Here is a 23,673-nt window from a genome sequence, read left to right on the forward strand (position 1 = left end):
TTTCGACCCAGCATCCCACCATAGTAAGTCTGGGAAGCTGTCCATGTTCCTCCTCTGTTTACAAACACACACTGCAGGAATCCACCCGATGAGCCACGACTGGAGTAGCTCCAAAAATGACTTTTAGCTACGCGTTTTTAAGCTTCATGTTTTTAGTTTTGGCCGCTTGTCGCGCAGGAATGCAGCAAGAGGGCAGGGCACCGACGTCATTTGCCCTTCCAGGCTGCTCCATCAGTGGAGCATGACCAAAACATTGTACCGTGTTAAACCTCCCTCTTGGCGGAGTCTCTGCCTCCTCTTTGGGAGTAAGCACAAGGCATTCTGGGCATTCCACGGGGCCGCCACAGGGCGGGCCAGCCTGCCTCCTGGACATGTGTGTTTGATCAAGGCCAAGGAGTCACCTCTGCATAGCCTGACACCATCAGTGGATTGTCTAAGCAAGAACCCTGTTGATTTACTATATCGTTATGGTTGCAAATGAGGTATCATAATACTATTCGCTAGTGAAATACTGTACATAGTGTGACAGAGGATTCCCTTTCAAATCATCTTACAATGAGAATGAAATAAGTGTGTCGCTATTGACGTGTGTTTGTGTTTAAGAGCTTTTGCTTTCGCTTGTAAAATCTTCAAAATTCTTAAAATCTCCAGTGAGAGACCAGTGAGTCTTCATAACAAGGTGAGACTGATAAAGCACACTGCAAGATAACATTGGAATTTTCAAGTGGAGTCATTTAAAAAATGTGTTTTTAATAGAAGTACAAGCAGAAACACTGAAGGGCAATCCAGATGACAGGCTCGGGCGGGAAGAGGAGTTTAAAAAAGGGAGGGGGGTGAGTGGAGTGGGTCCATGATGACGTGCACGGCCCTGCAGGGCGGTGTTCTCCGACCCAGAAAAAGTCAGACTGGGGTGTGAGAGCCACATCTGGAATAGTAGCGACAGAGGAAGGCGAGTCGAGAGGAGCACAATCATTTTCTCAACTTTTCCCCCCTCTCTTGCTCTCTACGGAAAACCAACTTTTGACTTTTTGTAAGTTTGGACTACTTTTTTCCCTCTTTCTTCTCTTGTGTTTTTAATAAGCCTTTTAACGTCTCGTCATGCAAGCAGGAATTTCCCCCTTCTGGACTTTAACGCGAACATTTTGGAGATCTTGATCTATAAACTGCGAATTGAGCGTGCTTTGTTGTGTATAAAAACGTTTGAACAAACGAAGTAGTCACTTTCAGTTCATGCAGGCTTTCTCTTTTTGGTGGGCGACATACCGCCTTTTCCAAAACTTTTAGGCTTTCTAGGTGGTTTATAGTACATTTCCCTGCACCGATCTTTGAATTAGAAATTTTCTGCAATACTTTAAACTTGATATGTAGTCGCTGATTGTCTCGCGCGCTCTCTCTTTTTTTTACGTTGGTTTGTAACAGGAGACTTTCTCATTGTGGTAAACATTGCGGTCTCTGCGAGAAGTGAGGAAATGTTGCCCTCTAGCGTCAACGGCTTGAAAGTGCATTTCTTATTTTTTTTATTGTGTCACACGCTTCTCTTTTTGTGTGTGTTTTTCCTCATAGAAATACTTGAAAATGCTGCTCATCTTGCTTGGAGTGCTCCTCCTGCACCTCATCATCCTCATCCTTCTCATTGTGTCAACAGCAGCCAGCGTAAGTTTTTTTTTTACATTATTTCTCTGCCTTTTCCATTCGTGTTAGATTGTGAAAAAACTGGGAGCTGATAGTTGGATGTTGTGGTGCTACTTTACTTTGCTGATCGAAATAATCCTCAAAAAGTACAACAGTGAACTCGTGGTTAGCACTCGTGTGCTTGGTGACCTAAAGCCCAGCTGCTGCTCTTACTTCAATAGATGGAAGTCAGATTTAGCCCAACAACAAAAATAAATAAACATGTATTAATAATGCACCGTGAGTGTATTAAAACAGTTGTGTTGTTGTGTTTACCAGGCCTGGTCTGTAGGTGGCGACACAAGCACAGATCTGTGGTACAACTGCCTGACCAGCAATGGAGGCTACCAGTGCAGCCCAGCCAGCAATGAAGGTTTGTCAAGGATGCTGTTGTATGTTTTAGTATGTGCGTATTCTCCTATAATGTGTGTCACATCATTGCCAATAGACTGGATCCAGGCAGTGCAAGCCCTCATGATCCTGGCCGTGCTCTTCTGCTTCTTCTCCCTCATCGCTTTCGTATTCCAGCTGTTCAGACTGGTGAAGGGCGGACGCTTCTTCTTCACGGCCATCTTCCAGATCTTGGCCAGTGAGTATGCTCACACCCAGGAATGGACCAGTAACCCCAACTTTGACACTTTGTAGTTTGGAAACCTTCTAATTAAAAAAATCAATCAAATTCGGTTGAGAAAGAGGTGGAGCCTCCTCTTGGAGGGAGGGTAGGGTCATCACTGTGGTTGTCCTCCATACTGTGGTCATCATCATATATTGTTAATGTCTGACAGGCATGTATATTTATCAGTGTAAGTTAATATAATTGATGGCTTTACTAAAATGCCTCTTTTTCAACCTTAAAGGCCACCATACTAAGCCAAAAGTGTGCCAAAACAGGCCAGTTATTATACACAGCGTGTATAATAAAATATAAAATATATACAGAATAGTGGGCACAATGACACACGCTGAAATAGCTAATAATGACCACCTTTAATAACAATGATAAATGGAAATACATTCCTAAATTAAATATCTAAAAATATATAACATCAGCTCAATAAATATTATGACAGAATGATTAACCATTTAATAAAATAGAATTGCTGTTTATTCATAAAATAAATACACCATTAATAATATTTGGGCTACTACCACATGTTCACATGAAAAAATTTAATAATATCCATAAATATGAACATAAATATTACAAATATATCCAACTGTTGCAATTGCTTGCAACTTGCAGAAACATGAAATAAATCTATTGCGAGTGTGGTGATGTTACCCTGCATGTTTCATGTGGTTTGGTGCATCTGCGGTGCATCGCCTGGCAGTAATAATCAATAATCCATGTTTTATTTTTTATTTTATAAAACGTGATTAGGAATAATTTCGTTAGGGGGCTTGCATTTGGTGAAATCATCAATAAATATGTTCCTCCCAGGTCTGTTTGTGATGTGCGGGGCCATCATCTATACGGTGATGAGGGCGGACAACGTCCCCGGCTTAGAGTTTGGCTACGCCTACGTCCTGGCCTGGGTAGCGTTCCCGCTCTGCCTCATCAGTGGCCTCATCTACATTGTGCTGAGGAAGAAGGAATGAGAATGAAGAGCCTGGGGGAAGGAGGAGGAGGAGGAAGAAGAGGCGTCGCACTGTGCCTACTGCCCACAGACCAACACAGACTGACATCATCACTACCACACAACAAGCGTGCACGTGTCCCTGATCATCGTAAAACACACACACACACACACATTTTGAGTTGTTGAGCTGACACGTCGAACTTGTTGTTGCCACGCAAATATACACCCTGCAGCGTGACGAGCAAAGACCCTCAAGATGTACATAGCGTCTGTGGTTTTTAGACATATTTATAGCATTTTTACATTACATGTTGTACATAGTGTTGTGTTAACATTGTCTCCCTCATTATTAAGAGTGTGTGTCTCCCACACAACATGCAGCTGTGCCAAAGAATTGTCGCTTCATCAGCCAGATATTACGCCTTTTTTTGTTGCTGTTTTTTGTTTCATAATGTGCCTTAACTTCCTGAAGGAATTGACAAAACTATTGAATCATGAAGTGTCTTCATTATGTTTGCTGAATTATATTACTTGATATTCAAAATAAAAAAAATGTTGCATTTTGTATCCTAGTTTTGATAAAATGGTGCTTTAAAAAATTGTATACCCTCTTTGCTGTTTGTGTATATCTACTTTGTGTGTTGTGTCCTTTGATGAATTTGCTTTGTACAAGCACGAAGTTTCAAATATTGTTTCAAAATAAACCTTCCCTTGACAATAATAAAAGAAAAAAACACTTGGATAAAATAGTACGGGTAATGTGTCTGTGCCCCTACGATTGGACCTTGCAGTAGTGACAATCTACCGCTACGTGTAGGTGTCCAGTAAAACGACAACATACGTGAGATGCAGCAATACATTTGCAGTGGCGGGCAGTGCATTTGGTACCAAAGCCTTCAGTGCGGGACTTGACCAGCTTAGCAAACACCGTGAGGGCCAGTATTGTTAAAAAAAAAAAAATGTCACCATTTACCCTGGATTCAAACCACCGCCATTACCCACCCTGCCAATAAGCCACTTAAAGAAACTAAGCTTCCATTATAAGTAGTATATGTAAGTTCCTTATTGGCTGAAGTGCAGCATTAATAGTTCAGTTTTGTAGTTGAACAATGCCAGCTCACTGTTTTTGTCTAATTTACTTATCTTTGTGTGTTTATGTCAGTCCCTTTGAGATTTATATATATTTTTAAAAGCTAAAAAAGAGTATACAGTGGTGTGAAAAAGTGTTTGCTGATTTCTTATTTTTGTGCATGTTTGTCCCACATAAATGTTTCAGATCATCAAACAAATGTAAATATTAGTCAGTGACAACACAACTGAACACAAAATGCAGTTTTTAAATGATTTTTTTTATTATTAAGGGAGAAAAAATCCACAGCAGCAAAAAAAAAAAAAAAATTGTTGTTCATCCAAATGAATGAATTGTATGCAAACTGGCTTGCTAACTGCACTGTATACAATGCCTGGTAAGCATCATGGAAGCACTGAGATTCTCTCATTCCTTCAAGTAACGCAACCTTCGTCCCTTAAATAAAATACATATATCATGATATAACAAAAAAGTACGTAAATTTCCTCTTAGCTATTATAGAGCTATATAAACGTATCAATTCTGGACGTACATTTAATCAGAGGAATTTTACACGATCGAAATTATCAATCATAAATCTACATTTCAATCATACTTACAGGTGAAATGTTCGTCCACAGCCTTTGAACTGGCGATTTGTGAAGTTAATAGCTGCACATGCAGGCATCTTAAGTCGAAATTTGTGTCCAATCCGAATTAATAAAAATAATTTCACCACGAATGCAAAAGCTTGCCCGAGAAGTGTTTCTTGAGAGTAGCAATATGGCGGCCGTTTGCCTTCACAAGTCACCGCCAATGAGCTATCCAGATATATAATACAGATCGGTGAAGTAATCGCCATAAGGATACACACTCCGGTACAGTAGGTGGCGCAACACACTTAAAACATTCGTTGCGACTCGCCATAAACAAAAAGAAGAATACAGGTGAGCCGAGAGCTAGCTTCATATGGCTAGTTTGCTATCATAGCAAAAACAACAGGTGTCAACAAACACAAGAAAAAGCCACAAATGCCAACTAGTAAGTTTATCACTTTGGAAGACCTTTCTCTGAGAATGTCTTAAAGAGCAACGGTTGGATAAAAATCGTCTGGATGTTAATGAAAATGAAAAAATGATGTTGTAAATGAAAAGAATAGTAGGGTATAGTTTTTATAATAATCACTGTTAACTTGCATTTTCACACGCTGGAGTCTTCCCTCCTGGTATTGGTGGTGACAGTGTCGCTTTCAGCAGTCATAATCCGGACTTGACAAAGTAAGATGATAACCACCATCGCGGGACCAATCAAGTCTGATTGATGTTAGATTTTGTCGAGCTGCATCTCGAGCATAAAGCCTGGGTTTGTGGAGCCACTTTCGCTGTATACCCCCTAGGTTTCACTTTGTGAAATTGACAAACACATTTTTTTTTACTGTTTTTTAGACACCGATCTTTGGATTCCAGAGAAGCTGCTTGATCTGTTGGACACAGACAGGTAACTAAGGGGGTATTCTGCAAAGCCAGTTTAGTGGGTTAGCGAGCTGTGTTGAGTGGAAAGCCAGACAGCTCTATCACCATGGTAACTTAGGCTAAGCTCATAGCCTGGTCGGGACCAGGTTATGTCCAGGCTTTCTTCTTAAAATGGCCTATGAAAGTGCCACGGTTTCACTGTTTCAACTAATTTGGATCTGGTGTCAGTATTTATTGAGAACAAAAGAGCATTCCCTGATGATATTATCCATTTATAAGCGAGATGATTTTCAGCAGAGGGAATACGCGAGATATGCTAAAGCGAGCAGCAGAAATAAAATGCAATATGAAATATTAATAATTGATGTGAGCAGATGTAGCCCGTTAGTCGTCTTATACTACAATATTTGCTGAAGGAATAAACACTCTGAGGCATCAATCGACTGTAATAAAACCCTTGTTTGATTACAAAAAGGAAAACAATTTAAAAAGTTGCCACAAAACACCTCACACGCAAAACAAATCTAGTGGTCACAACGTGATACAGCAAATTAATATATTTCATGAAACTATAGCGTCAAAAATGAAAGTTGTTGCACCAATGTATTTATTTTTTCATTGGATAAGTGTTAATATGTGAAAGTTGTGCAATGTTGAGCGTTGATAAATGAAAAGACTATTAGGGTATGGTTTTTATAGTAATCACCGTTAACGTGCGCATTCACACGCTGCATGCTGGCATGCCAGCAGTCCTCCCTCGCTGTATTGGTGGCAACAGTGTTGCTTTTAGCAGTCATAACCCGTTCTTTTTGTAAAATACGCTGCGTGGTATCGCTTCACTTTTCAGCGGAAGCAGAATAATATGACGTAAAACGCCGCCTTTCATGTGAACGCGCACTTAGCTCAAAGGCGAAAACCTGACTTGACAAAGTAAGTCGATAACCACCGTCGCGGGACCAATTCAGTCTGATTGCGGATGTTAGGTTTTGTTGAGTTGCATCTTGAGCACAAAGCCTGGGTTTGTGGAGCCACCAGTTACTTGACGTCATGCACTGCATTTAAATCAGTCAAAGAACTTCATTTAATTTGATGTTAAATTTTGGCAAAAATAAATTCATAGCCATTAGTAGAGCATTCATGTGCTTTTTTTGGAACCCAATGATAACAAAACAGTAATTTAGCTGTTTTCTCCACTACTGCTTCATTTAATTTAATCATATTCTATTGCTAAGTATTTTCACCCACGTAGGATATGTTTTAGCAAGTTTAATAAAGAGATTAGATAGGTTTTTATTTTGCACAAGTTTGGACACGTTCTCGTTTTCACGTAATGAAGAGTCATTGCCACTAGAGGGAGACAGCAACGCACCTTTGTACACTGGGATTAACCCCCATCCCAATAAATTCAAATATGTAATCAATAGGATGTTATGTAAGACATGTTGTAGAAATGTCCTACTCTTTTTTTTTTTTCCTCCGATGCTAAAGCTGTCACCCCCCCCCCCCCCCCCCCCAACACACACACACACACACGCATCCTGTTGGAAGCGCACAATAGTGAAGTAACATGACACTAATCTTCTCATGCTTGTGCTCAGAAGTTGGCACCATGGTGGATTATTGAAAGAGGATTCTGCCTGTGATCAAAAGCACTTTAGATGTGTTGCACTTTTTGCGTCTGAAACAAAGTTTCACAGAATTTCAGCTGTGTCCAAAACTAGACACAAGCGAATGTGACGAATACTGTAAATAAAAGCTGTGGCAGCCAGAAACGTGACAGATATCAGGGCATCTTCAGATGGTGGGCATCTTCCCAGCTCTAAAATGATATGTAAGATAAACACTGTGAGCTACATTCACCATCCGCACACAGAGGAGCCAACGCCATCTGTGCACACATTCCTTGCTCCCAGTGCACACAGCCATGCATTTGACACAAGACCACATGGGGCCTGCTACACAACACGTGCACACACACATTAAAACCTACAGTATGCTCTTTGCTTCTTGCATCACCTCTCTAGTGTGGACGTACGTGAAGAAGAGCGTCCACAGCTTGCATATAACATATTGAGCATGCCAAGAAAACTCCTGAGGTCTATAATGGCCTCACAGCTTCATTTCAAACGTAGTTAACCTCAAGAGTTATTTATCACTGGGAGGGTCACCGGGGGGCACTTAGTGTTTATTGCAGGATGTGCACAATGGGGGCAAAGGAGGATGAAGATGATGCATCAGTTTCACAAAACCTCACTGGAATCTCTCGGGTTGAACACAAAGCATTCAAACAATGTTTACAATCATTTTCCCCTATGAGGACATAATGATAACGGAAATAATCTGTTCCAGAGTCAAACTGTTGCCATCATAACACCTGCTTAACATGTTTTAAGTAACATTTGAACTTTCCTACATGTGTAAAACATAAATGTATGACATCATTGAATCATTGTAGGGATCATTGATGTGAAAACATTTCTGTCCTCTTGGAGGGGCAAAAGCGAAAATACAGTCGTCCCTCGCAATATAGTTCGATTATCGCTCCCTCGCTCTACTGCGTTTTTTCAAAAATTAGTTAATTAATGAATGATTGCTGTTTTGTGGTTGACTATGGCGTATTGTTAGTCAAAAACATTGAAAGACATAAGGTGTATGTACTATTCTGGCCACTAGGCGTCAGTAATGTTCCATTATTAAGATATGATATTAGCTTACCGCCACACAGCATGTCAGTCAGTGGAGGCCGCCAGCCAGGGGCGTAACTTTGGGTCTACCATTGGGGGGTTAAAATCTCTGCCTGTTTATTTATATTATTGAATCATTTACTTTTTTGAAAGGAGTCAGGGTAATTTGGCATGCCTGTATTAGAAATACACTGTGATACTTTTACTGTGATTAGGCTGTGCCTCCTCGGTCATTTCCTTCTCTTTGGTCATCTGTTCGGCAATCACATTCTTGAACCTTATTTAAAAAAAAGCTTAGTTAATGTTCAAATGGTAACAGGCTGACTAAAAATGACAAGTAATGTCAAAGCAGAATTTAAGGAAATACATTCAGGTATTTCCCAAAGCTTGTCAAGATTCACAACATGAAGTCGCGCTACACTTCTCTCCCCTTCTCTGTCACGTCACCCGCTGCGTGCTCCCCAGCCGCCCTGCTGCAGCAGGAGTCAGGGCTGGTACGTCATGTCACTTGAAGGAGGTTGGTTACAGCTCCGACCGCAGCAGAAACTCTGCAGCATTTAAAATTTAGGGATGCCTGGTTATATGTCGCTTCTGTGTAGGCTATCACGTTATTTGATCAGTAAAATACCTTCACTACTGACAAGATAGTTGATGTGGAAAACAGCGACGTTACGATCACTCAAATGTACTTAAACTAGCAACGCTACTACCCAACACTGTGCATCGGAGCAAAGTCAGCAAAACTGACATAAGTCCTTTACAGTACATCCCTGACACCCTCTGGCTTCACAGGACACTGGCAATCGAACAACTAGCTTGCCAACGCCAGTCACAAATCATCACCTAACTTAACAATACGGGTATTTACCTCTTTTTGGTCGGGATTTTTTTTTTTTTGTAATTGGGTTTAGGTGTCGAGCAACAATGGAAAAAGTAGTCTTTTCATTTTTCCGCAGTTCTGCTGTCTTCATCCATGGCAAACAAGGCACATGACACTAATAGTGAACATTAGGTACAGAAAGCGGGTTGGGTAATACCAAGTTTTCGGGGGGGGGGAGTTACATTACCAGATGACTAAACATGCTACTGTTTTGCTGGCAATGATATAAACAAAATCAGCAGGATATTAATGCAAGATAATGTATATTTTTATTAAATCGGAATGATGTGGTTATATTCGGAGGGTTATATTGGCTGGATCTGATATTTGCGGGGGTCATGACCCCCGTACTCCCCGTGAAAACTACGCGCTTGCCGTCAGCGATGGCATGATAGAGTGAAAAGAAGGTTTCCTCCCATTTTGTGTACAAGTGGTAAGTTTTTGGCTTCTTTGTCCTTCCTCACTCCGTTTTAAACCCTTGGAGGAAGTTTAGAATACATATAAATAAATTGGAGGCTAACTATTTAGCTTGTTAGCTTGCTAATGGTTAAAGCCATGACCATCTCTTTTGTCCCTGGAGTGATTCCGTAGCCTGTGCATTACAAACAAAGAATAGTAGGACTATGTAAGGTAACTACAGGGGTGTTATTTCAGGTCCACATGGCTCTAATAATGGTAAGGATTGTATTTAGAAGTACATAAACAGGTTTTCTTTGTTCTAACTACGAAAATTAAATGTATTAATATTGAACCTGTCACACTTGGAGAGTGGAGTAGAGCAGGTGGATCCCAAGATGCAAGAGCGACGCAACTCCAGGTAGGAATAATGTTTTAATGTGTAATGTAAGAACACAAAAATACAAACTGAAGGCAACGGTGCACTATACAGTCCTAGCTGCACTGCGAAAAAGAGGGACAAACTAGTGAGCAAAAAGAGTAACGAAAAACTACCTGGAAGTCAGGCGGACTACTTTGGATGAGCAACAAATATGACAGGAGGCGAACAAAGGTTACAAAAAACGTGTGGCACAAGCAGAGACGCTAAACAGGAGTCTCGAAAGGCGAGGTAAGACGAAGCGTTCCAGTGGAGGAATAATCCCAGCCATCCTGCCGCAGCTGGGTGGAATAAGAAGATGAATAGATGAATGCAGCTGTGTTCCTCCCATAGCTCCGCCCAACTCAGGTGAACCAGCGTCTGAGAGAGACACAAAACAGAAGCAGTAAGGAGTACCACCAAGCAGTACCGCACAAATACAGAAACCTAAGCAAGCAAGAGGCCAGCAGGTGTCACCGCAGAGCCTGACAGAACCCAATGTTGTGGAAATTCACTTATCACGGGTCTGGAACCAGTTAAGCAATAAGCAAGTGATGACTGTAATTGAGAACCACAGACGTAGGGGTATTTGGATGTATGTGTTTTATATAAACTACTGGGCAGCGATTGTCAATTGTGAAAAAACGTGTATGATAAATAAGCTTGTACCATCCTTCCAGTCATTCTGTTGTCCCACCATCAGCCCTTCCTTGTTTGCTGACATGTCTTTTTTTTTATTGGACTCCATGAATTCTGCTTAACAACAAGTGGTTGGGCAATGCCCAAGAAAAATAACTACAAAATTGTGTTGATCTAAGTTGCTGCTTGGTTTTGTAATGGATCACAGATGAGTGGAGCTGTCTCTTGTTCTATTTAAAACATTGCAGCTCAACTTTAAAAACAAGAGCACAACAGACAATAAGATAAAGCTGTAGTTTTTCAGATGTAGGTTCAATTGGTTACACTGGTGATGGTGAGACACTGTGCACAATGGACCACAGCCAGCTGATGCCTCCCCTGAATGGGACATGTGAGGACTTCAGAGAAGCCTCACGCCCTCTGCTTCTCTTCTTCTCTTCAGATTTGTTGCTCGCTTTTCTTTTTTTTTTTTAAGAGTCTGTCTGCCTCGCGGAACTAACCCGGCAGCCTTCAGATGTTGTTGACAGAGAAAGTGGGCAGGGCCCCCGTTTATTCAGAGTTGATTTCATCACGCCTATAAATCTGTGGAGAAATCAAAGGCCATCTCCTGCCTGCCCCTCTCCTCCCCTTTTTGTTTTGCTAATACACATTAGAGCGCGGCCGGCTGCCCGCTTTGACCGCAGTGTCGACAGGATCTGGGCAAAGTTGCACATGTGGAACCTGAATGCACCTTTGACCCGTGGCAACTGCCCCCCCGCGCCCCCTGTTAAATCTGGCTACTAGTGTGTACCTTAGACCACCGCCATGCACAGAAATCTACAAGTTCCATATTCCTGCATTCAATGCTCACTTAGGGATGCACTTCTATAATTACAACTGCTCGAGTAATGCTCAGTTTTACACATTAGCACATTACTTATTTACAGCTAAATGGCAAATTTATTGACAGAATGCTATTTTAATGTGTGCACATTGCGTCCTCATGATTACAAAATATCGCAATAGAATGTTTGCGCTGCGAGCATTTGGTCCGTCAATATGGTGCATCCCTCCTTGTTTCTGTGTGTATGTGTGTGTCACATGGAGGCTTGATGGCCAACAAGCATTTCTGTAGCGGTGTGAGTAGCGGCAGCACTGGTAGTCACATGAACATAGTCACACCGCCTTTATGGTCATCAACAATGCAAGCGTAACAAAATGACTGAAAATTACAGAGTACCAGGTGTTTATTAGCAGCAATGCACTAGACAGTAGGCCTTTATTTGGACAAATGCCTTTTTATAGTATTTGCTACTGTGCACAAGTTTTAGGCCAAGGGCCCCCTACCACCGGGTCGCGGTCCGGTACTGGTCCGTGGGCGGGGCAGAACCGGGCCATGGGAAACTTTCAGGGGCAATGATTAAAAAAAAAACAACAAAAAATTTTTTTTATAAATAACTACATTGAATTTTAAGTAAATGCATATAAATTTTGTAAATATGGGCCATTATTTCATTAAAAAAAATACAGTTACACATCCCATAGTTTTTATATATATGTTGTTTATTGCGACGGTTGTTTGACGGTCCTTGAACGCACCAGTCTGTGTGTGTTAACTTTCTCCCACGCTGCACAGATAGACTACTATACTGTATTTTTTTTTCACCTCATATTTGGTCTCAAATGCTGACACTGTGGGAATGCATAAAAGTAAGTTTTGATGATGTTATTGAGTGCTAATGTGTATATTTGTTGGTGCACAACCTCAAGTTAATTCATGCTAGCACAGTAACTTTTACCACACACATCAAACAGACCTGGAAAACAAACTACAGGCTCGTACTGGTGGATGGTGGGTCTGTATACATTTTGTGCTTTTAATTCTATGTTGTTACTGTCTTAGTTTTACACAAGACATAATAAATAAGACACATTTGATCGCTAAAATGTACTGCATAATGTGATTTTCTTTTGGGAGGTTCACTCTGCTTGTGTCCGAGCGCATTGGTTGTATAGTCAAATTAAGGGAAAGAGTGAGCCTCCTGTCAGCTATTCAATACGTGGAGGTGGGGACTAGTTACATAGTGATTGAATACACTGAGTGCTAGCTAGCAGTTAGCAAGCAAACGTTAATATGAATGAAAGCACAAAAGCGATAGTTTCTAAGCTCTTGCCACAGTTCCAGCGTGAATGTGCCGTGGGGTGTCCCGGCGGTTGGCGCTTACGGGGGCGGTTGATTGGCGAAGTGAATGCATAGTGCCGGGCAGTACGAGCTTGTGATACCCAGGGTATGTGAAGTGGTGATACCCCGCGGTTCGTTAGTGCTATACTAGGCATTGTCTGTGCCTCACGCAGATACACTACACGTGAGTACCACCTAGTGGCTCAAATGTGACATGACACAGTGATCATTGAATGATCAACTTAATGATAATATTGTCTAAAAAAGGTTGAAATTATCGATTATCGTCGACAATTTATAGCACAATCATCGACCAGCAAAATTTATTATCGTGACAGACCTAGTCAAATTAAAATTTGCCGGTTCTGTGCCACCATGGGTAGCTTGTGCATGACAAGTCTTGCACTCAGCTGCAACGTCTTTTTTGGACTTTAACGAACAACAGAGCTGACATCACTCACACTCTTTGCTAAACGCGCTAGTTCAAGCCAGCACACACTGTTGTGATCACATGGGTTCTTCATGATGAATAGAAGTGCTGCTGCTGGATAAAAGTGCGAGTGCAGGGCTGGAATGGACTGCTTGAATCAGAGTGCCAATATTGGGGATTTTAGATGCAGGAAGATATACTAATTTGATATTGTTTTTTTGGATGATACCGGACTGATATCAATATCGAATCGGGACATCCCTAATGTTGACTGAAAAGATTTGTTTGTTTGTCCATCTGTTAGTTACCGTAGTTTGCCGGCTACTTCCTGTTTCATTGAAGATGAGAAACAGACTGACAGTTCCTTTGATGCTGTAGTGACTCAAACTGTAACAATACATTCCTGTATTAGCCCCTTTATCCGGATCCTCACCAAAATGTAATGGCTTCTTTATTGATCCATGTGCTCCTCTGTCAAGTCTGTCAATCAATCCATGTCTACGCTGCAAGCCGTGCGTGTTGTCATAAATGATGTTTGTATCAGATGAAATAGTAAAGCCAAATACTGATGCCACTTGCTATTTTTTTCAGAAGGAGAAAAGTGAGATAACTATTTGAGGTGGGGCATTTATTTACTCAACTTCAGAGAATATCAGACGTTTATTAGTTGTAAGGTGTTGATTACATATAATGGAATGCAGTCATGAATTTTGGCGACGTAGGATTCCTTATTTATAAATGGAATATTTCCATAGTGAGAGCGTAGAAACCCTATTTACCACCTTATAAATACAGTTTGACACTATAACAGCCATCTAGATATGAAATAGCACCCCTAGTCACCTTTTACACTCATATTACCCAATATACCCAATAGACATAATATAGACTCACACATGAGTTCCTTCTTGTTGTTTCTTTTTGTTTCTTACCTTCTCCCAGAATTTACACCGACTTGCGACTCCTACAATTCTTAGAAGTAGAATGGCAGGTAGAACCTTTAGTTATCAGGCTCCTCTCTGTTATAGAACCATCTCCCTGACTCAACCGGCGGGGGCAGACACCCTCTCTCTAGTTAAAAGTAAACTCAAACCTCACGTTTACAGTAGGTCTGCAACTAACGATTATTTTAATAACAGATTATTCGGTTGATTCTTTTTCCGATTACCGTAATCGATGAAAAAAGATTGAAAAAAACCAACAACACATTTTTAATTTCTGCCTCTTGGTAACAATCCCTTTAATCATGCATGAATTAACTTTTTCCCTCCCCAAAATCATACCAAAGAGGGCGACGAAGAGGAATTTCTCAGACACCAAAATTGAGGTCAAGAAGTATAAACAATCAAATGACAAACATCGCAAACACGCTACTGCAAATCAACGAGTCACTGGCAAAGACTGCTACATGTGCATCACCAATAAACACATAAGAAATAACAAATAAATACATTTTAGGGGCAGGTTTGGCATCGGCTCGTCTGCTCTGGGGGGAGCGGCGGTGCCTTGTTTGATGTCAAGTTGTGACGCAAGTAGCAAGATGATATGGCCTGCACTGGACAGGCACAGCCATAGATGTTTGTAGTTTCACTGTTCTACCACTAGGTTTGTTTGGTGCGTACGTATGGTAAGAGTTGTGCAGAAATGTACGCATTTTCCTTCGCACAAGTACAAGTGGATAAATCTCAATCTCTACGCACACATCTCTGCAGTGGTTTGCTTCTGAAGATATCAGAAAGAGGCAAACATGTCGATTGCTCTTTTCCAAAGTCAAAGTTGATGTGTGTGACTATCTTGTTTTGCCTGAAACACAAAGATAATACGTCTGCTTTCATGGATGACTATCCTGTCCCAACCGGTTGAGACAGACCGTTGCCCCCCAGAGCCTGGTTTCTTCCCCAGAGGGAGATTTTCCTTGCCTTCGTCGCCAAGTGCTTGCTCATGCGGGGTTCAGTTGGTTTCTCTTTTCATTTATGAGGAACGTGATCATAAACCACCCTCATGTATAAAGTGCCTTCTGTTGTGATTTGGTGCTCTATAAATCAAACTGAATTGAACTGGAAATCTTGTGGTGGCTAATCTAATGTAGCATTCCTACTGAGTCACACAGAGTATGACGTTCTTTTAAAGTTTTATTGCCAACCTTGACGCCAATAGGTGTGCTCAATTCCAACAAAGAACGCAGTTCGGCTCGCACACTTGTCTCCTCCTCGCTCTCTGTCCCACACCAACAACACAAATAACATTATCAGCAAGGTGCGTTCATGAACATTACAATTTAGAATATAAACATTACAACACCAACAATTGACATCACTGACACCTAGTGAACAGTGTATAATGCTACATTTCACGGTGTCTTTCAATGCCTTATATTTTTCAATATCTTTTATTTGTATTTTAGTTCATTTAGCAATTTTTATGCTCAAAAATGTGTAATTTAATATAAAAATATGTACAATTTGCTTAAACATGCATATTTTTTGACTAATAATATCCTGTATTAAAGCACAAAAGAACGCGATTTATTAATATAGTTTTGAAAAACCAGGGTGGAGTGAAGTCACGAAATTTGAACCGCAATGTGGCAAAGGACAACTGTATAAGAATTTTTGTAGAAAATATGTTGGTCAATACTGAACGGCTAAAAGTTTGCTCCAGAATGCTCCTTGCTGGATTTTCTCTTTTACCTCCAATGTAAACCTCAGTTTTGTAGATGCCATGTCTGCTCTGCAAGCGGTGGGTGTGGCCACGTACTGTAATATGTTCTTACTGTGCACATGGTGGTCTAAGATGTCATAGTAAAGCCACCTAGTGGTACCACTTGCTATTTTTTTAATGGACTCTGTAACTCTAACTCTGTACTCTAATGTTAAATTTGAATGTAAAAATAATATTTGAGGAGGGCTGTTTACATTATTGGGGCATGGCATCTCTTAGAGCGGAGACTACTATTTGAGGACATATGATGCTTGTCTAACATTTTCTAAGCATTATTATCTTTTTAGATTATGTTTGTTGAGTATCTAGTCCCTCTGTCAATGGTTATACTTTAATTTGACACCCGATAGTGGTGTGTCAGCAGGTTAAATAAATGTTAGATCAAATGAAAGATGGCGGCTGTGGTTCAATCAGGGGGTGAAGTAGTTGTTATTCCAACCTTGATGATCCCCAGTTAGTGGTCCTGGTCTCCCCGCTAAATTTGTGAGCAAGACTGCCCCAAGATGTGTTTTTTGTTTGTCTTCCCCGGCTAGACGTCCTTCATTGGTGACTGATGATCACAGTAGAAGTCTGGAGTGAGGAAAGCTAGAATTACACCTTTGGTAAACATGGAATGAAGAGCTGGAAAATGAGGAGACTGTTGCTTCAACTTGACAAAAATGCCACATATCTGATTGCAAATAGACTTTAGGGACAATGACCTAATTAAACAATCAGGGGTTTGTACAGACAACTTAGATCCCCTAAGTTTGAATTATTCAGCTTTATCAAGAAGTGTTGGACAAATGTATGCTTTCAACTTTAATTCTTCATCTTTAGCAAGATATTTTGGACAATTCTATGCTTCCAACTGGGATAGCCCTTTCATCTTCCAGAATGAGGGCTTGAAGGTCCACATCCTTCCCAGATGTCTGGAAGGGGTTTTTGCTGCGCTTCTTGTTGGTGTTATAGCCCTGTGTTCCAAAACTTTTGTCCACATTGTCTACGTTCATCATCTTTTTTAAAGATGAATGAAATATCAGGAGTGTTGTTACAATATGACAGCTGCGGACTAGTTAGTTTAATGAACAGGCCTACTCACGACACGAGGACCACCCAATGAGCAGTAAAGTGTTGTTATTGTGACTCTCCATGGCCGACTGTCTGTTTACACTCACTCGGTTAGTGACTAATGGACACTTTTATAGTACACTCCGGGGCAAAATTTAGCCTTATGTTATCTGTTGAGTTTATTTCCTCTTCACAATTTAAGGTTGAAAGATAATAGAATAAAGTGGCCTGCAGAGGCTTTAAACTGGTGTTGACGTTGTGAGACTAGACAATGTAAGCCCTTCTCAAGGTGCTGGCACAAACGTATAAACATGGGGTTCAAATCTTGTTAACCCTATCACTGAAAATGTTCAGACATCTAAACATCGTTGAGAGAGACATGTCCGCCCAGAGCTCAATTCCCTTCACTCCCCTAAAAACATCTGTGTAGTGCAAATATTGACAGTGATGACATCTTCTCATGTAACTACCTCTTCCTCAACTGATCTAACCTCGTGTTTTGGAGCAAAGACAGAGCGGTCGTGACTTGTTGACCCACATCGCTAATGATTAGACACAGCTCGCTCAAGTAGGCACGAGGGTTTTAGGGGTGAAGTGATGTGAAGTCTTTGGCTACAATGAAACCGCTCACAGTAAAACATTATAGTCAACGGTAATAACTATTAGAAATAAACAAAATGGCTCAAAATAAGAGTCACACCATACAGCTGCATACAGTAGACTTGCCAGAAATAAATACAATAGTGCCATCTACCATTTCCTAATAATAACAGCTAACTTGAACTCTATAAATAAACACAACAATGCACAATCATTTTAAATGTCAGGAAAGTTGCAGGCCTCAGTGAGATAACAATACAAATACACAAATAACAATCACGGAGGAGTCCTGAGAAGAGTGTCTGTGGGCTTTTTTTGTTCATCCACCTTTACGTTTATACATGTGAATTAAATTCTTTTAAATTGTGGAATCAGACCACAATACTTCCTTCATTGTTTTTGATTACAAGCAAACTGCTTATAAGGGTATCATTATTGTAAAGATTTCCATTTGATTCTAGTAAGGAATTGTACAAAATGTACAAAAAAAATCACTGTTACTTTTATACTATACTATTTTTCAGCTAAATCAACATCACATGTAGAAATCCCAAAGCGATTCTATAACAAAACAAAACAAAAAGTGTGAAACATTCCACATACATTGCGGACATTCCACAATAAGATGCACTAAAATTGCCATACAAATGCTATCCATCCGTCCATTTTCTTAGCCTTTTCCAGGTCCGCGTCGTTGGGGCAGCAGTCTCAGCAGGGAAGCCCAGACTTCCCGGTCTCTGGCCACCTCTGCCAGTTCCACTGGGGGCCAGCTGCGAGACATAATCCCACCAGCGTGTCCTACATCCGCCTTCTCCCGGCTAGGCATGCCTGGAACACCTCACCAGGGAGGAGGCATCCAGACTAAAATGCCCGAGCCACCTCAACTACCTCCTCTCGATGCAAAGGAGTACCTACTCTGAGCTCATCTCGGATGACTGAGCTCCTCACCTTATCTTTTAGGTTGAGTCCAGCCACACCATGAAGGAAACTCATTTCCGCTGCTTGTATCTGCGATCTTACTATTACGGTCACTACCCAAACCTCATGACAATAGGTAAGAGTAGGAACCTAGATCGACCAGTCAAATCGAGCTTTTCCTTCCGGCTCAGCTTTCTTTCCACCATGATGGTTCGGTACATCATGGTGCACCGATCCGCCTGTCGTCATCACACTCCAGCCTTCCCTTACTCGTGAAGAAGATCTCAAGATACTTGAACTCCTCCACCTGGGGTAAGACCTCACTCCCAACCTGAAGGGTGCAATCCACCTTTTTCCGGTTAAGAACTATCTCCTCAGATTTGGAGGTGTTGAGTCTCATCCCAGAAGCTTCACTCAGCTGCAAACCGCCCTTGAAAAACACTGAGGGTCATAGCCAGATGAGGCCATGGGGACCACATCATATGCAAATAGCAGGGATGAGATCCTAAGGCCCCCAAACTGGACACCCTCAACGCCTTGGCTGCGGCTAGAAATTCTGTCCAACGTTCACCAGGAACATGCTTGACCAGAACCAGGCTCCTGCTCTTGTGTGCCACGAACCCCACACGCCCAAAGAAAATCGTTCTCAAATACGTCTTTGTCCCATTTATATATATTTTTTAATTAACTGAAAAAAAGGGCTTAACTTTTATCTGTATATGACCTACATGCACTCTATCCTACTCCAGGAAAAGCTCCGGGGCCTCCTCTATAAAGCTTGTATATGTACAAAACAGGGCAGAAAGGTTCTGTGCACCGTTTTTCACGCAAAGTATGTGATCTATAAAAACACAACACCGGTACGGCACATTTGTAGCTAGCATAGGCGGCGCACATTTTAAGTAGTGAAGAGAAATCTTATGTTAGAGATAAACATACATTGGAAGCCAATAAAGATTTGTCCATCATTGCATGAAAACGTCATGCCGTTATTGACTCAAAAACATTTGTGGAAAGTGTTGATATTTTACACTAAATGACACTGATGGATATCATTTATCATGAGCGCCATTACGCACGAGTGTATCGTATCTGGACTAAAAGATACACTAAAAACACAATGCAGCGCTTGAATATTTCATCATTTTATTTTATAATCATGATAATATTATGTGTTTGATTAATATTTATTATAACAATTGTCAATTAGTCTGTGTAGGCTCTCAGTCGTACAGGAGTTGTCCATCGAGGAAAAGGCTTCTTGAGACGTCATCTGTACTTCTGTGAAGAAGGTGTCGGACATTTCGCTCCTCATCTGAAGAGCTTCGTCAGCGAACTAATAAGTGCTGGTAGCTTAGGCCTTAAATACAGTAAGAGTGGGCGGAATTGGTGTGCCAACACCCTCCTCCTATTGGTTCCTTACACTAAGCCTGGGCGGAGTAGTGGTATAATCCTATCCTGCTATTAACACCTCCGATAAAAGGGAAGTGTCGCTCCCTGAATTGGGTATGAACGACTCTGATACTGGCTCGTTAGCATCTATTAGTTCGCTGACGAAGCTCTTCGGATGAGGAGCGAAACGTCCGACACCTTCTTCACAGAAGTACAGATGACGTCTCAAGAAGCCTTTTCCTCAATTGTCAATTTGATAATTCTGTAGGATTTAAGTTGACAAGACACAGTGCTAATATGTCCTCAGTGCTGTTTCTCCCTTTTCTTTGGATAATTTACCAAAAAATAGGACAGTTTTTCATTGCATATGTCAAGTACATGAACAATAGCAACATTTATTTACCATGGCATTCGTGTGCTTTGAACTAACACACAAAATTAGTTCCTCATAAAATAATAAATACATCATTACGTTAAATATACTGTATATCCGTCTGGAATTACAACAATACATTTCTGACATAACTTCAACACCGTTTTGAGTCTTTTCGTCCACCTTTAAATTAAACAGATTTTGCTGAGCTAATATTCATCTAAATGTGGTATCAATTAGGAAAAAATTTGAAAAATTCTCACTAAAGATGGAAATGTGTGCCTTTTTTGCGTTTTTCCTCGGTTCGCCCTGCTCCCTTCACAGCGATGACAGTGGGCATGCTGTCACTCAGTCTTTGTTTTATTTGTTATGCCACTGCTCTTCCCAATTTGAAACTTTTTCTTGTATTTTCACCTCTATTTCCGTGAAAGTCTGCTTTTTCAATCGTGATAACAATGCAATTGAGGCTATATATAAATATGGATGCTACATTCATGAGTCACTTTGCATTGAGCTTCTATGGTGAAGCGGAGGCATGGAAAGGGCGTAACTTGAGGCGGAGTTGCGTATGCACACTTTTCTTCAAGGTGGAATCTGTAAACCACAAATTACGTGAATGTGTGGGTACCCCACTTTTTATAGGTCTGAATATTTTTGGATTTCTGGCCTACTGAGACTTCTAGTCAGATTTCCACACACATTTTTATAAATGAGGTCCTTGATACTTTCTTTTAAAAGTCTGATCACCTTCAGGAGTGCCGCAAGCAACAAATGCTATATTTTGTCATGATTTAGTTGCTTTTTTTAAGTAACAAAAAAAGTTAGTTTTACAGTATACTACTAAAACATCAATGCTTCTTGTATGCTATCTTACTAAACTGTCATTGTACATTTTGATACAAAAATACAACTCCGTGTCAAAAGCAGACTCAAGACAAACAGGCCTCCTTCACACGTCCTGTCGTTTACTACCTGAGAGAACGTGCCACAGGGCCGTAAACGTTCTAAATGTGTTTTGGAAAAGTCTGAACTCGCAAGTCGGTTGTGGCTACGCAGGAAAAAACACTTTGTAGATGCCTCACCACAAAACATCCCTGTCCTCCAAAAAGAGGCATACCCGGCAGCTCCGACATGTCTGGAATGTACTAACGATTCCTGCTTGTATCACGACAGCTATAATTCCTTACAAGGGCGATGTATGAAGAACTGACATAAAGATCCTTTATTATGCAAATGGTCTTTTCAATGATGTTATTAGAGAAATTTACGTCCCTACGCCTAAGGTCTGTTGATCAGCATCAAACTTGAGAAAAATCTATTGTCTCCCTCACTTGTTTGCTTCACTTTTGAGAGAAGAGGTGCTCAAAAAGTCATTTTTAAGTTTCGGGTTTTCATGATGTCACAAAGGAAAAACCTCGTTCCTCATGGACATGATCCTGCTTCTGATGTGCCCCATCTGGATGATCCCATGCACCCCATATTTACGCCCACCACTTCACAGAGGACATCTTTGTAAAACAGCAGGCTTTGCTACATGTGTTAAAATAGCACCCGCCAACTATTTGTCGGACATGGCAGCTGTAAGTTTGATCATTTTGTTTTGATTTACTGAATAGGCTTACCTAGCTTGCTATTGCTGGTAAAATGTGACTCTAATGTTAGCACTGTAGCTCACACGGCTATGCTAGTGTCGCTAACGTTTGTGTCTGCACCCACTGCTTAAAGTGACACCATTTTAGTCTAGTTAAAATAGCATTGAAAGACATATCCCCTGTGTTAGCTGTGTACTCGAATATTGAAATATTTACAATTTAAAATACTGTTTGTTCTTTATTTTTTTATATTATGCCCGAATGTTGTGTTGAAGGCTTTTGCTGGAACACTCAAGAAGACGGAGTAAGCTTGTTTATTAAAGACACCATTCACCTCGTCAGATCAACAAACTCCATGAGATAAATGTTACTGCCCAGGAGATGGAAATAACAAGTCAAAAAAACACAAGACGTTAGACCGTGGAAAAGAGTGCCAAGGTAACAGTAAGTCACTTCACATTTCTTCTGCTAATATGCTCCATAGTAGCAAGCCTAGTGTTGACGGCTAATTCAGTGCTAATACCTAACTGACGCGCTAGCTAGGCGTTCTAGCTATTACTACCCGGAAAACACATCATACGCCTCACAACACAATATTAGTGAATGTTGTTGTGAATGTGTCACTTTCTTTGTGTGCGTCCATGGCTGTGCTTGTACTTGGCTCCTGAATTGCTTGCAGTCGCTCGTCTTTCTTACAACACTTCTTGCAGTCCATCTGTCAATTTCAGTACATAAATAGTTGTTGTTTTTTTTTTTACTAGATCTACATCTATATTCTATGGCGTTTCATTCCAGGGGTAACTGTCCATCTTTCCATTTTCTATGTTGCTTATCCTCATTAGGGAGGCAGGGGTATGCTGGAGCCTATCCCAGCTGACTTCGGGCGACAGGCAGGGTACACCCTGGACTTGTCGCCAGCCAATCACAGCAGGGTGAACTGGTCTTTAATTTTCCAGTTGTCTGTGTATTTGACTGTTCCCTTCATTTCAGTCCTATTTCATAGTTTATTTATCTATCACAGCAATATGACAAACATGTTTTGTTAGGTGAGTACTTTCATTTTGTTATTGTTTTTTTGGTGTCATGAGCACTTGAATGATGTGTTGTGTCACATATATGGCATCTATTATGTTGGACAAGTGCAGCGTTACAGCACACGTACAGCACCATAGCGCTTCTTGGAGCCACACACTCCAACACAGCACATTAGCATTAAAACTTGACACTCCAAACAGCGTCTTCAAAGTAGGGGCTTACTGAAAGTACTTCTAAACTAGCATGAAGGCTAGATTTTTGGGCAACGGACTATTAAATACACTATTGTGGGACCTCTGAGGCTGAAATACTATAAAATGGGACTTTTAAAGTAATATTAGCATGAAAGCAGCCCTTCAAATTAAATTCTTTGGATTCTTTATGGCAACAGCAAACAATAGTGATCATTACCTGTATCATAAAGAGAATCAACTAATGAGCCAGTTAACCTTTCAACCTGCACACACACACACACACAAGCAATGCTGTTTAGCCAGTGAAGTCAAGTATGACAGCATTTTTAGAAGGTGTCTAAAAGGTACCTAATATCAATCAAAACTGATCCTTTATTTATTCTTTACTATGGCAGCAT

At 40.8% G+C, this 23,673-nt stretch overlaps 1 protein-coding gene and 1 long non-coding RNA gene across 2 annotated transcripts in view; both read left to right on the top strand.

Annotated features, from left to right (window-relative positions):
- The first annotated feature begins 885 nt into the window (after positions 1-885).
- LOC129171176 (peripheral myelin protein 22-like) lies at positions 886-3,998 on the top strand. The gene is made up of 5 exons (XM_054759590.1): positions 886-1,030; positions 1,564-1,653; positions 1,951-2,044; positions 2,120-2,260; positions 3,113-3,998. The coding sequence occupies exons 2-5, from the start codon at positions 1,576-1,578 to the stop codon at positions 3,268-3,270; spliced, it is 471 nt and encodes a 156-aa protein (XP_054615565.1). The 5' UTR covers positions 886-1,030; positions 1,564-1,575; the 3' UTR covers positions 3,271-3,998.
- A 1,266-nt stretch (positions 3,999-5,264) lies between these two features.
- LOC129171296 (uncharacterized) overlaps positions 5,265-23,673 on the top strand; it is a 32,795-nt gene continuing 14,386 nt past the window's right edge. The window contains exons 1-2 of the long non-coding RNA XR_008566766.1: positions 5,265-5,361; positions 5,766-5,817. This is a non-coding gene — a long non-coding RNA (uncharacterized LOC129171296). The remainder of the gene's footprint in view (positions 5,362-5,765; positions 5,818-23,673) is intronic.

The sequence above is a fragment of the Dunckerocampus dactyliophorus genome, chromosome 18 (genome assembly GCF_027744805.1).
Source record: "Dunckerocampus dactyliophorus isolate RoL2022-P2 chromosome 18, RoL_Ddac_1.1, whole genome shotgun sequence".
NCBI lineage: Eukaryota > Metazoa > Chordata > Actinopteri > Syngnathiformes > Syngnathidae > Dunckerocampus > Dunckerocampus dactyliophorus.

Bases quoted from the DNA above. Each gene is read 5' to 3' on its own strand.
- LOC129171176 (XM_054759590.1), top strand. From the start codon at position 1,576: ATGCTGCTCATCTTGCTTGGAGTGCTCCTCCTGCACCTCATCATCCTC. The intron at 1,654-1,950 runs GTAAGTTTTTTT...TGTGTTTACCAG, and splicing joins TTGTGTCAACAGCAGCCAGC to GCCTGGTCTGTAGGTGGCGA. The intron at 2,261-3,112 runs GTGAGTATGCTC...TGTTCCTCCCAG, and splicing joins CATCTTCCAGATCTTGGCCA to GTCTGTTTGTGATGTGCGGG.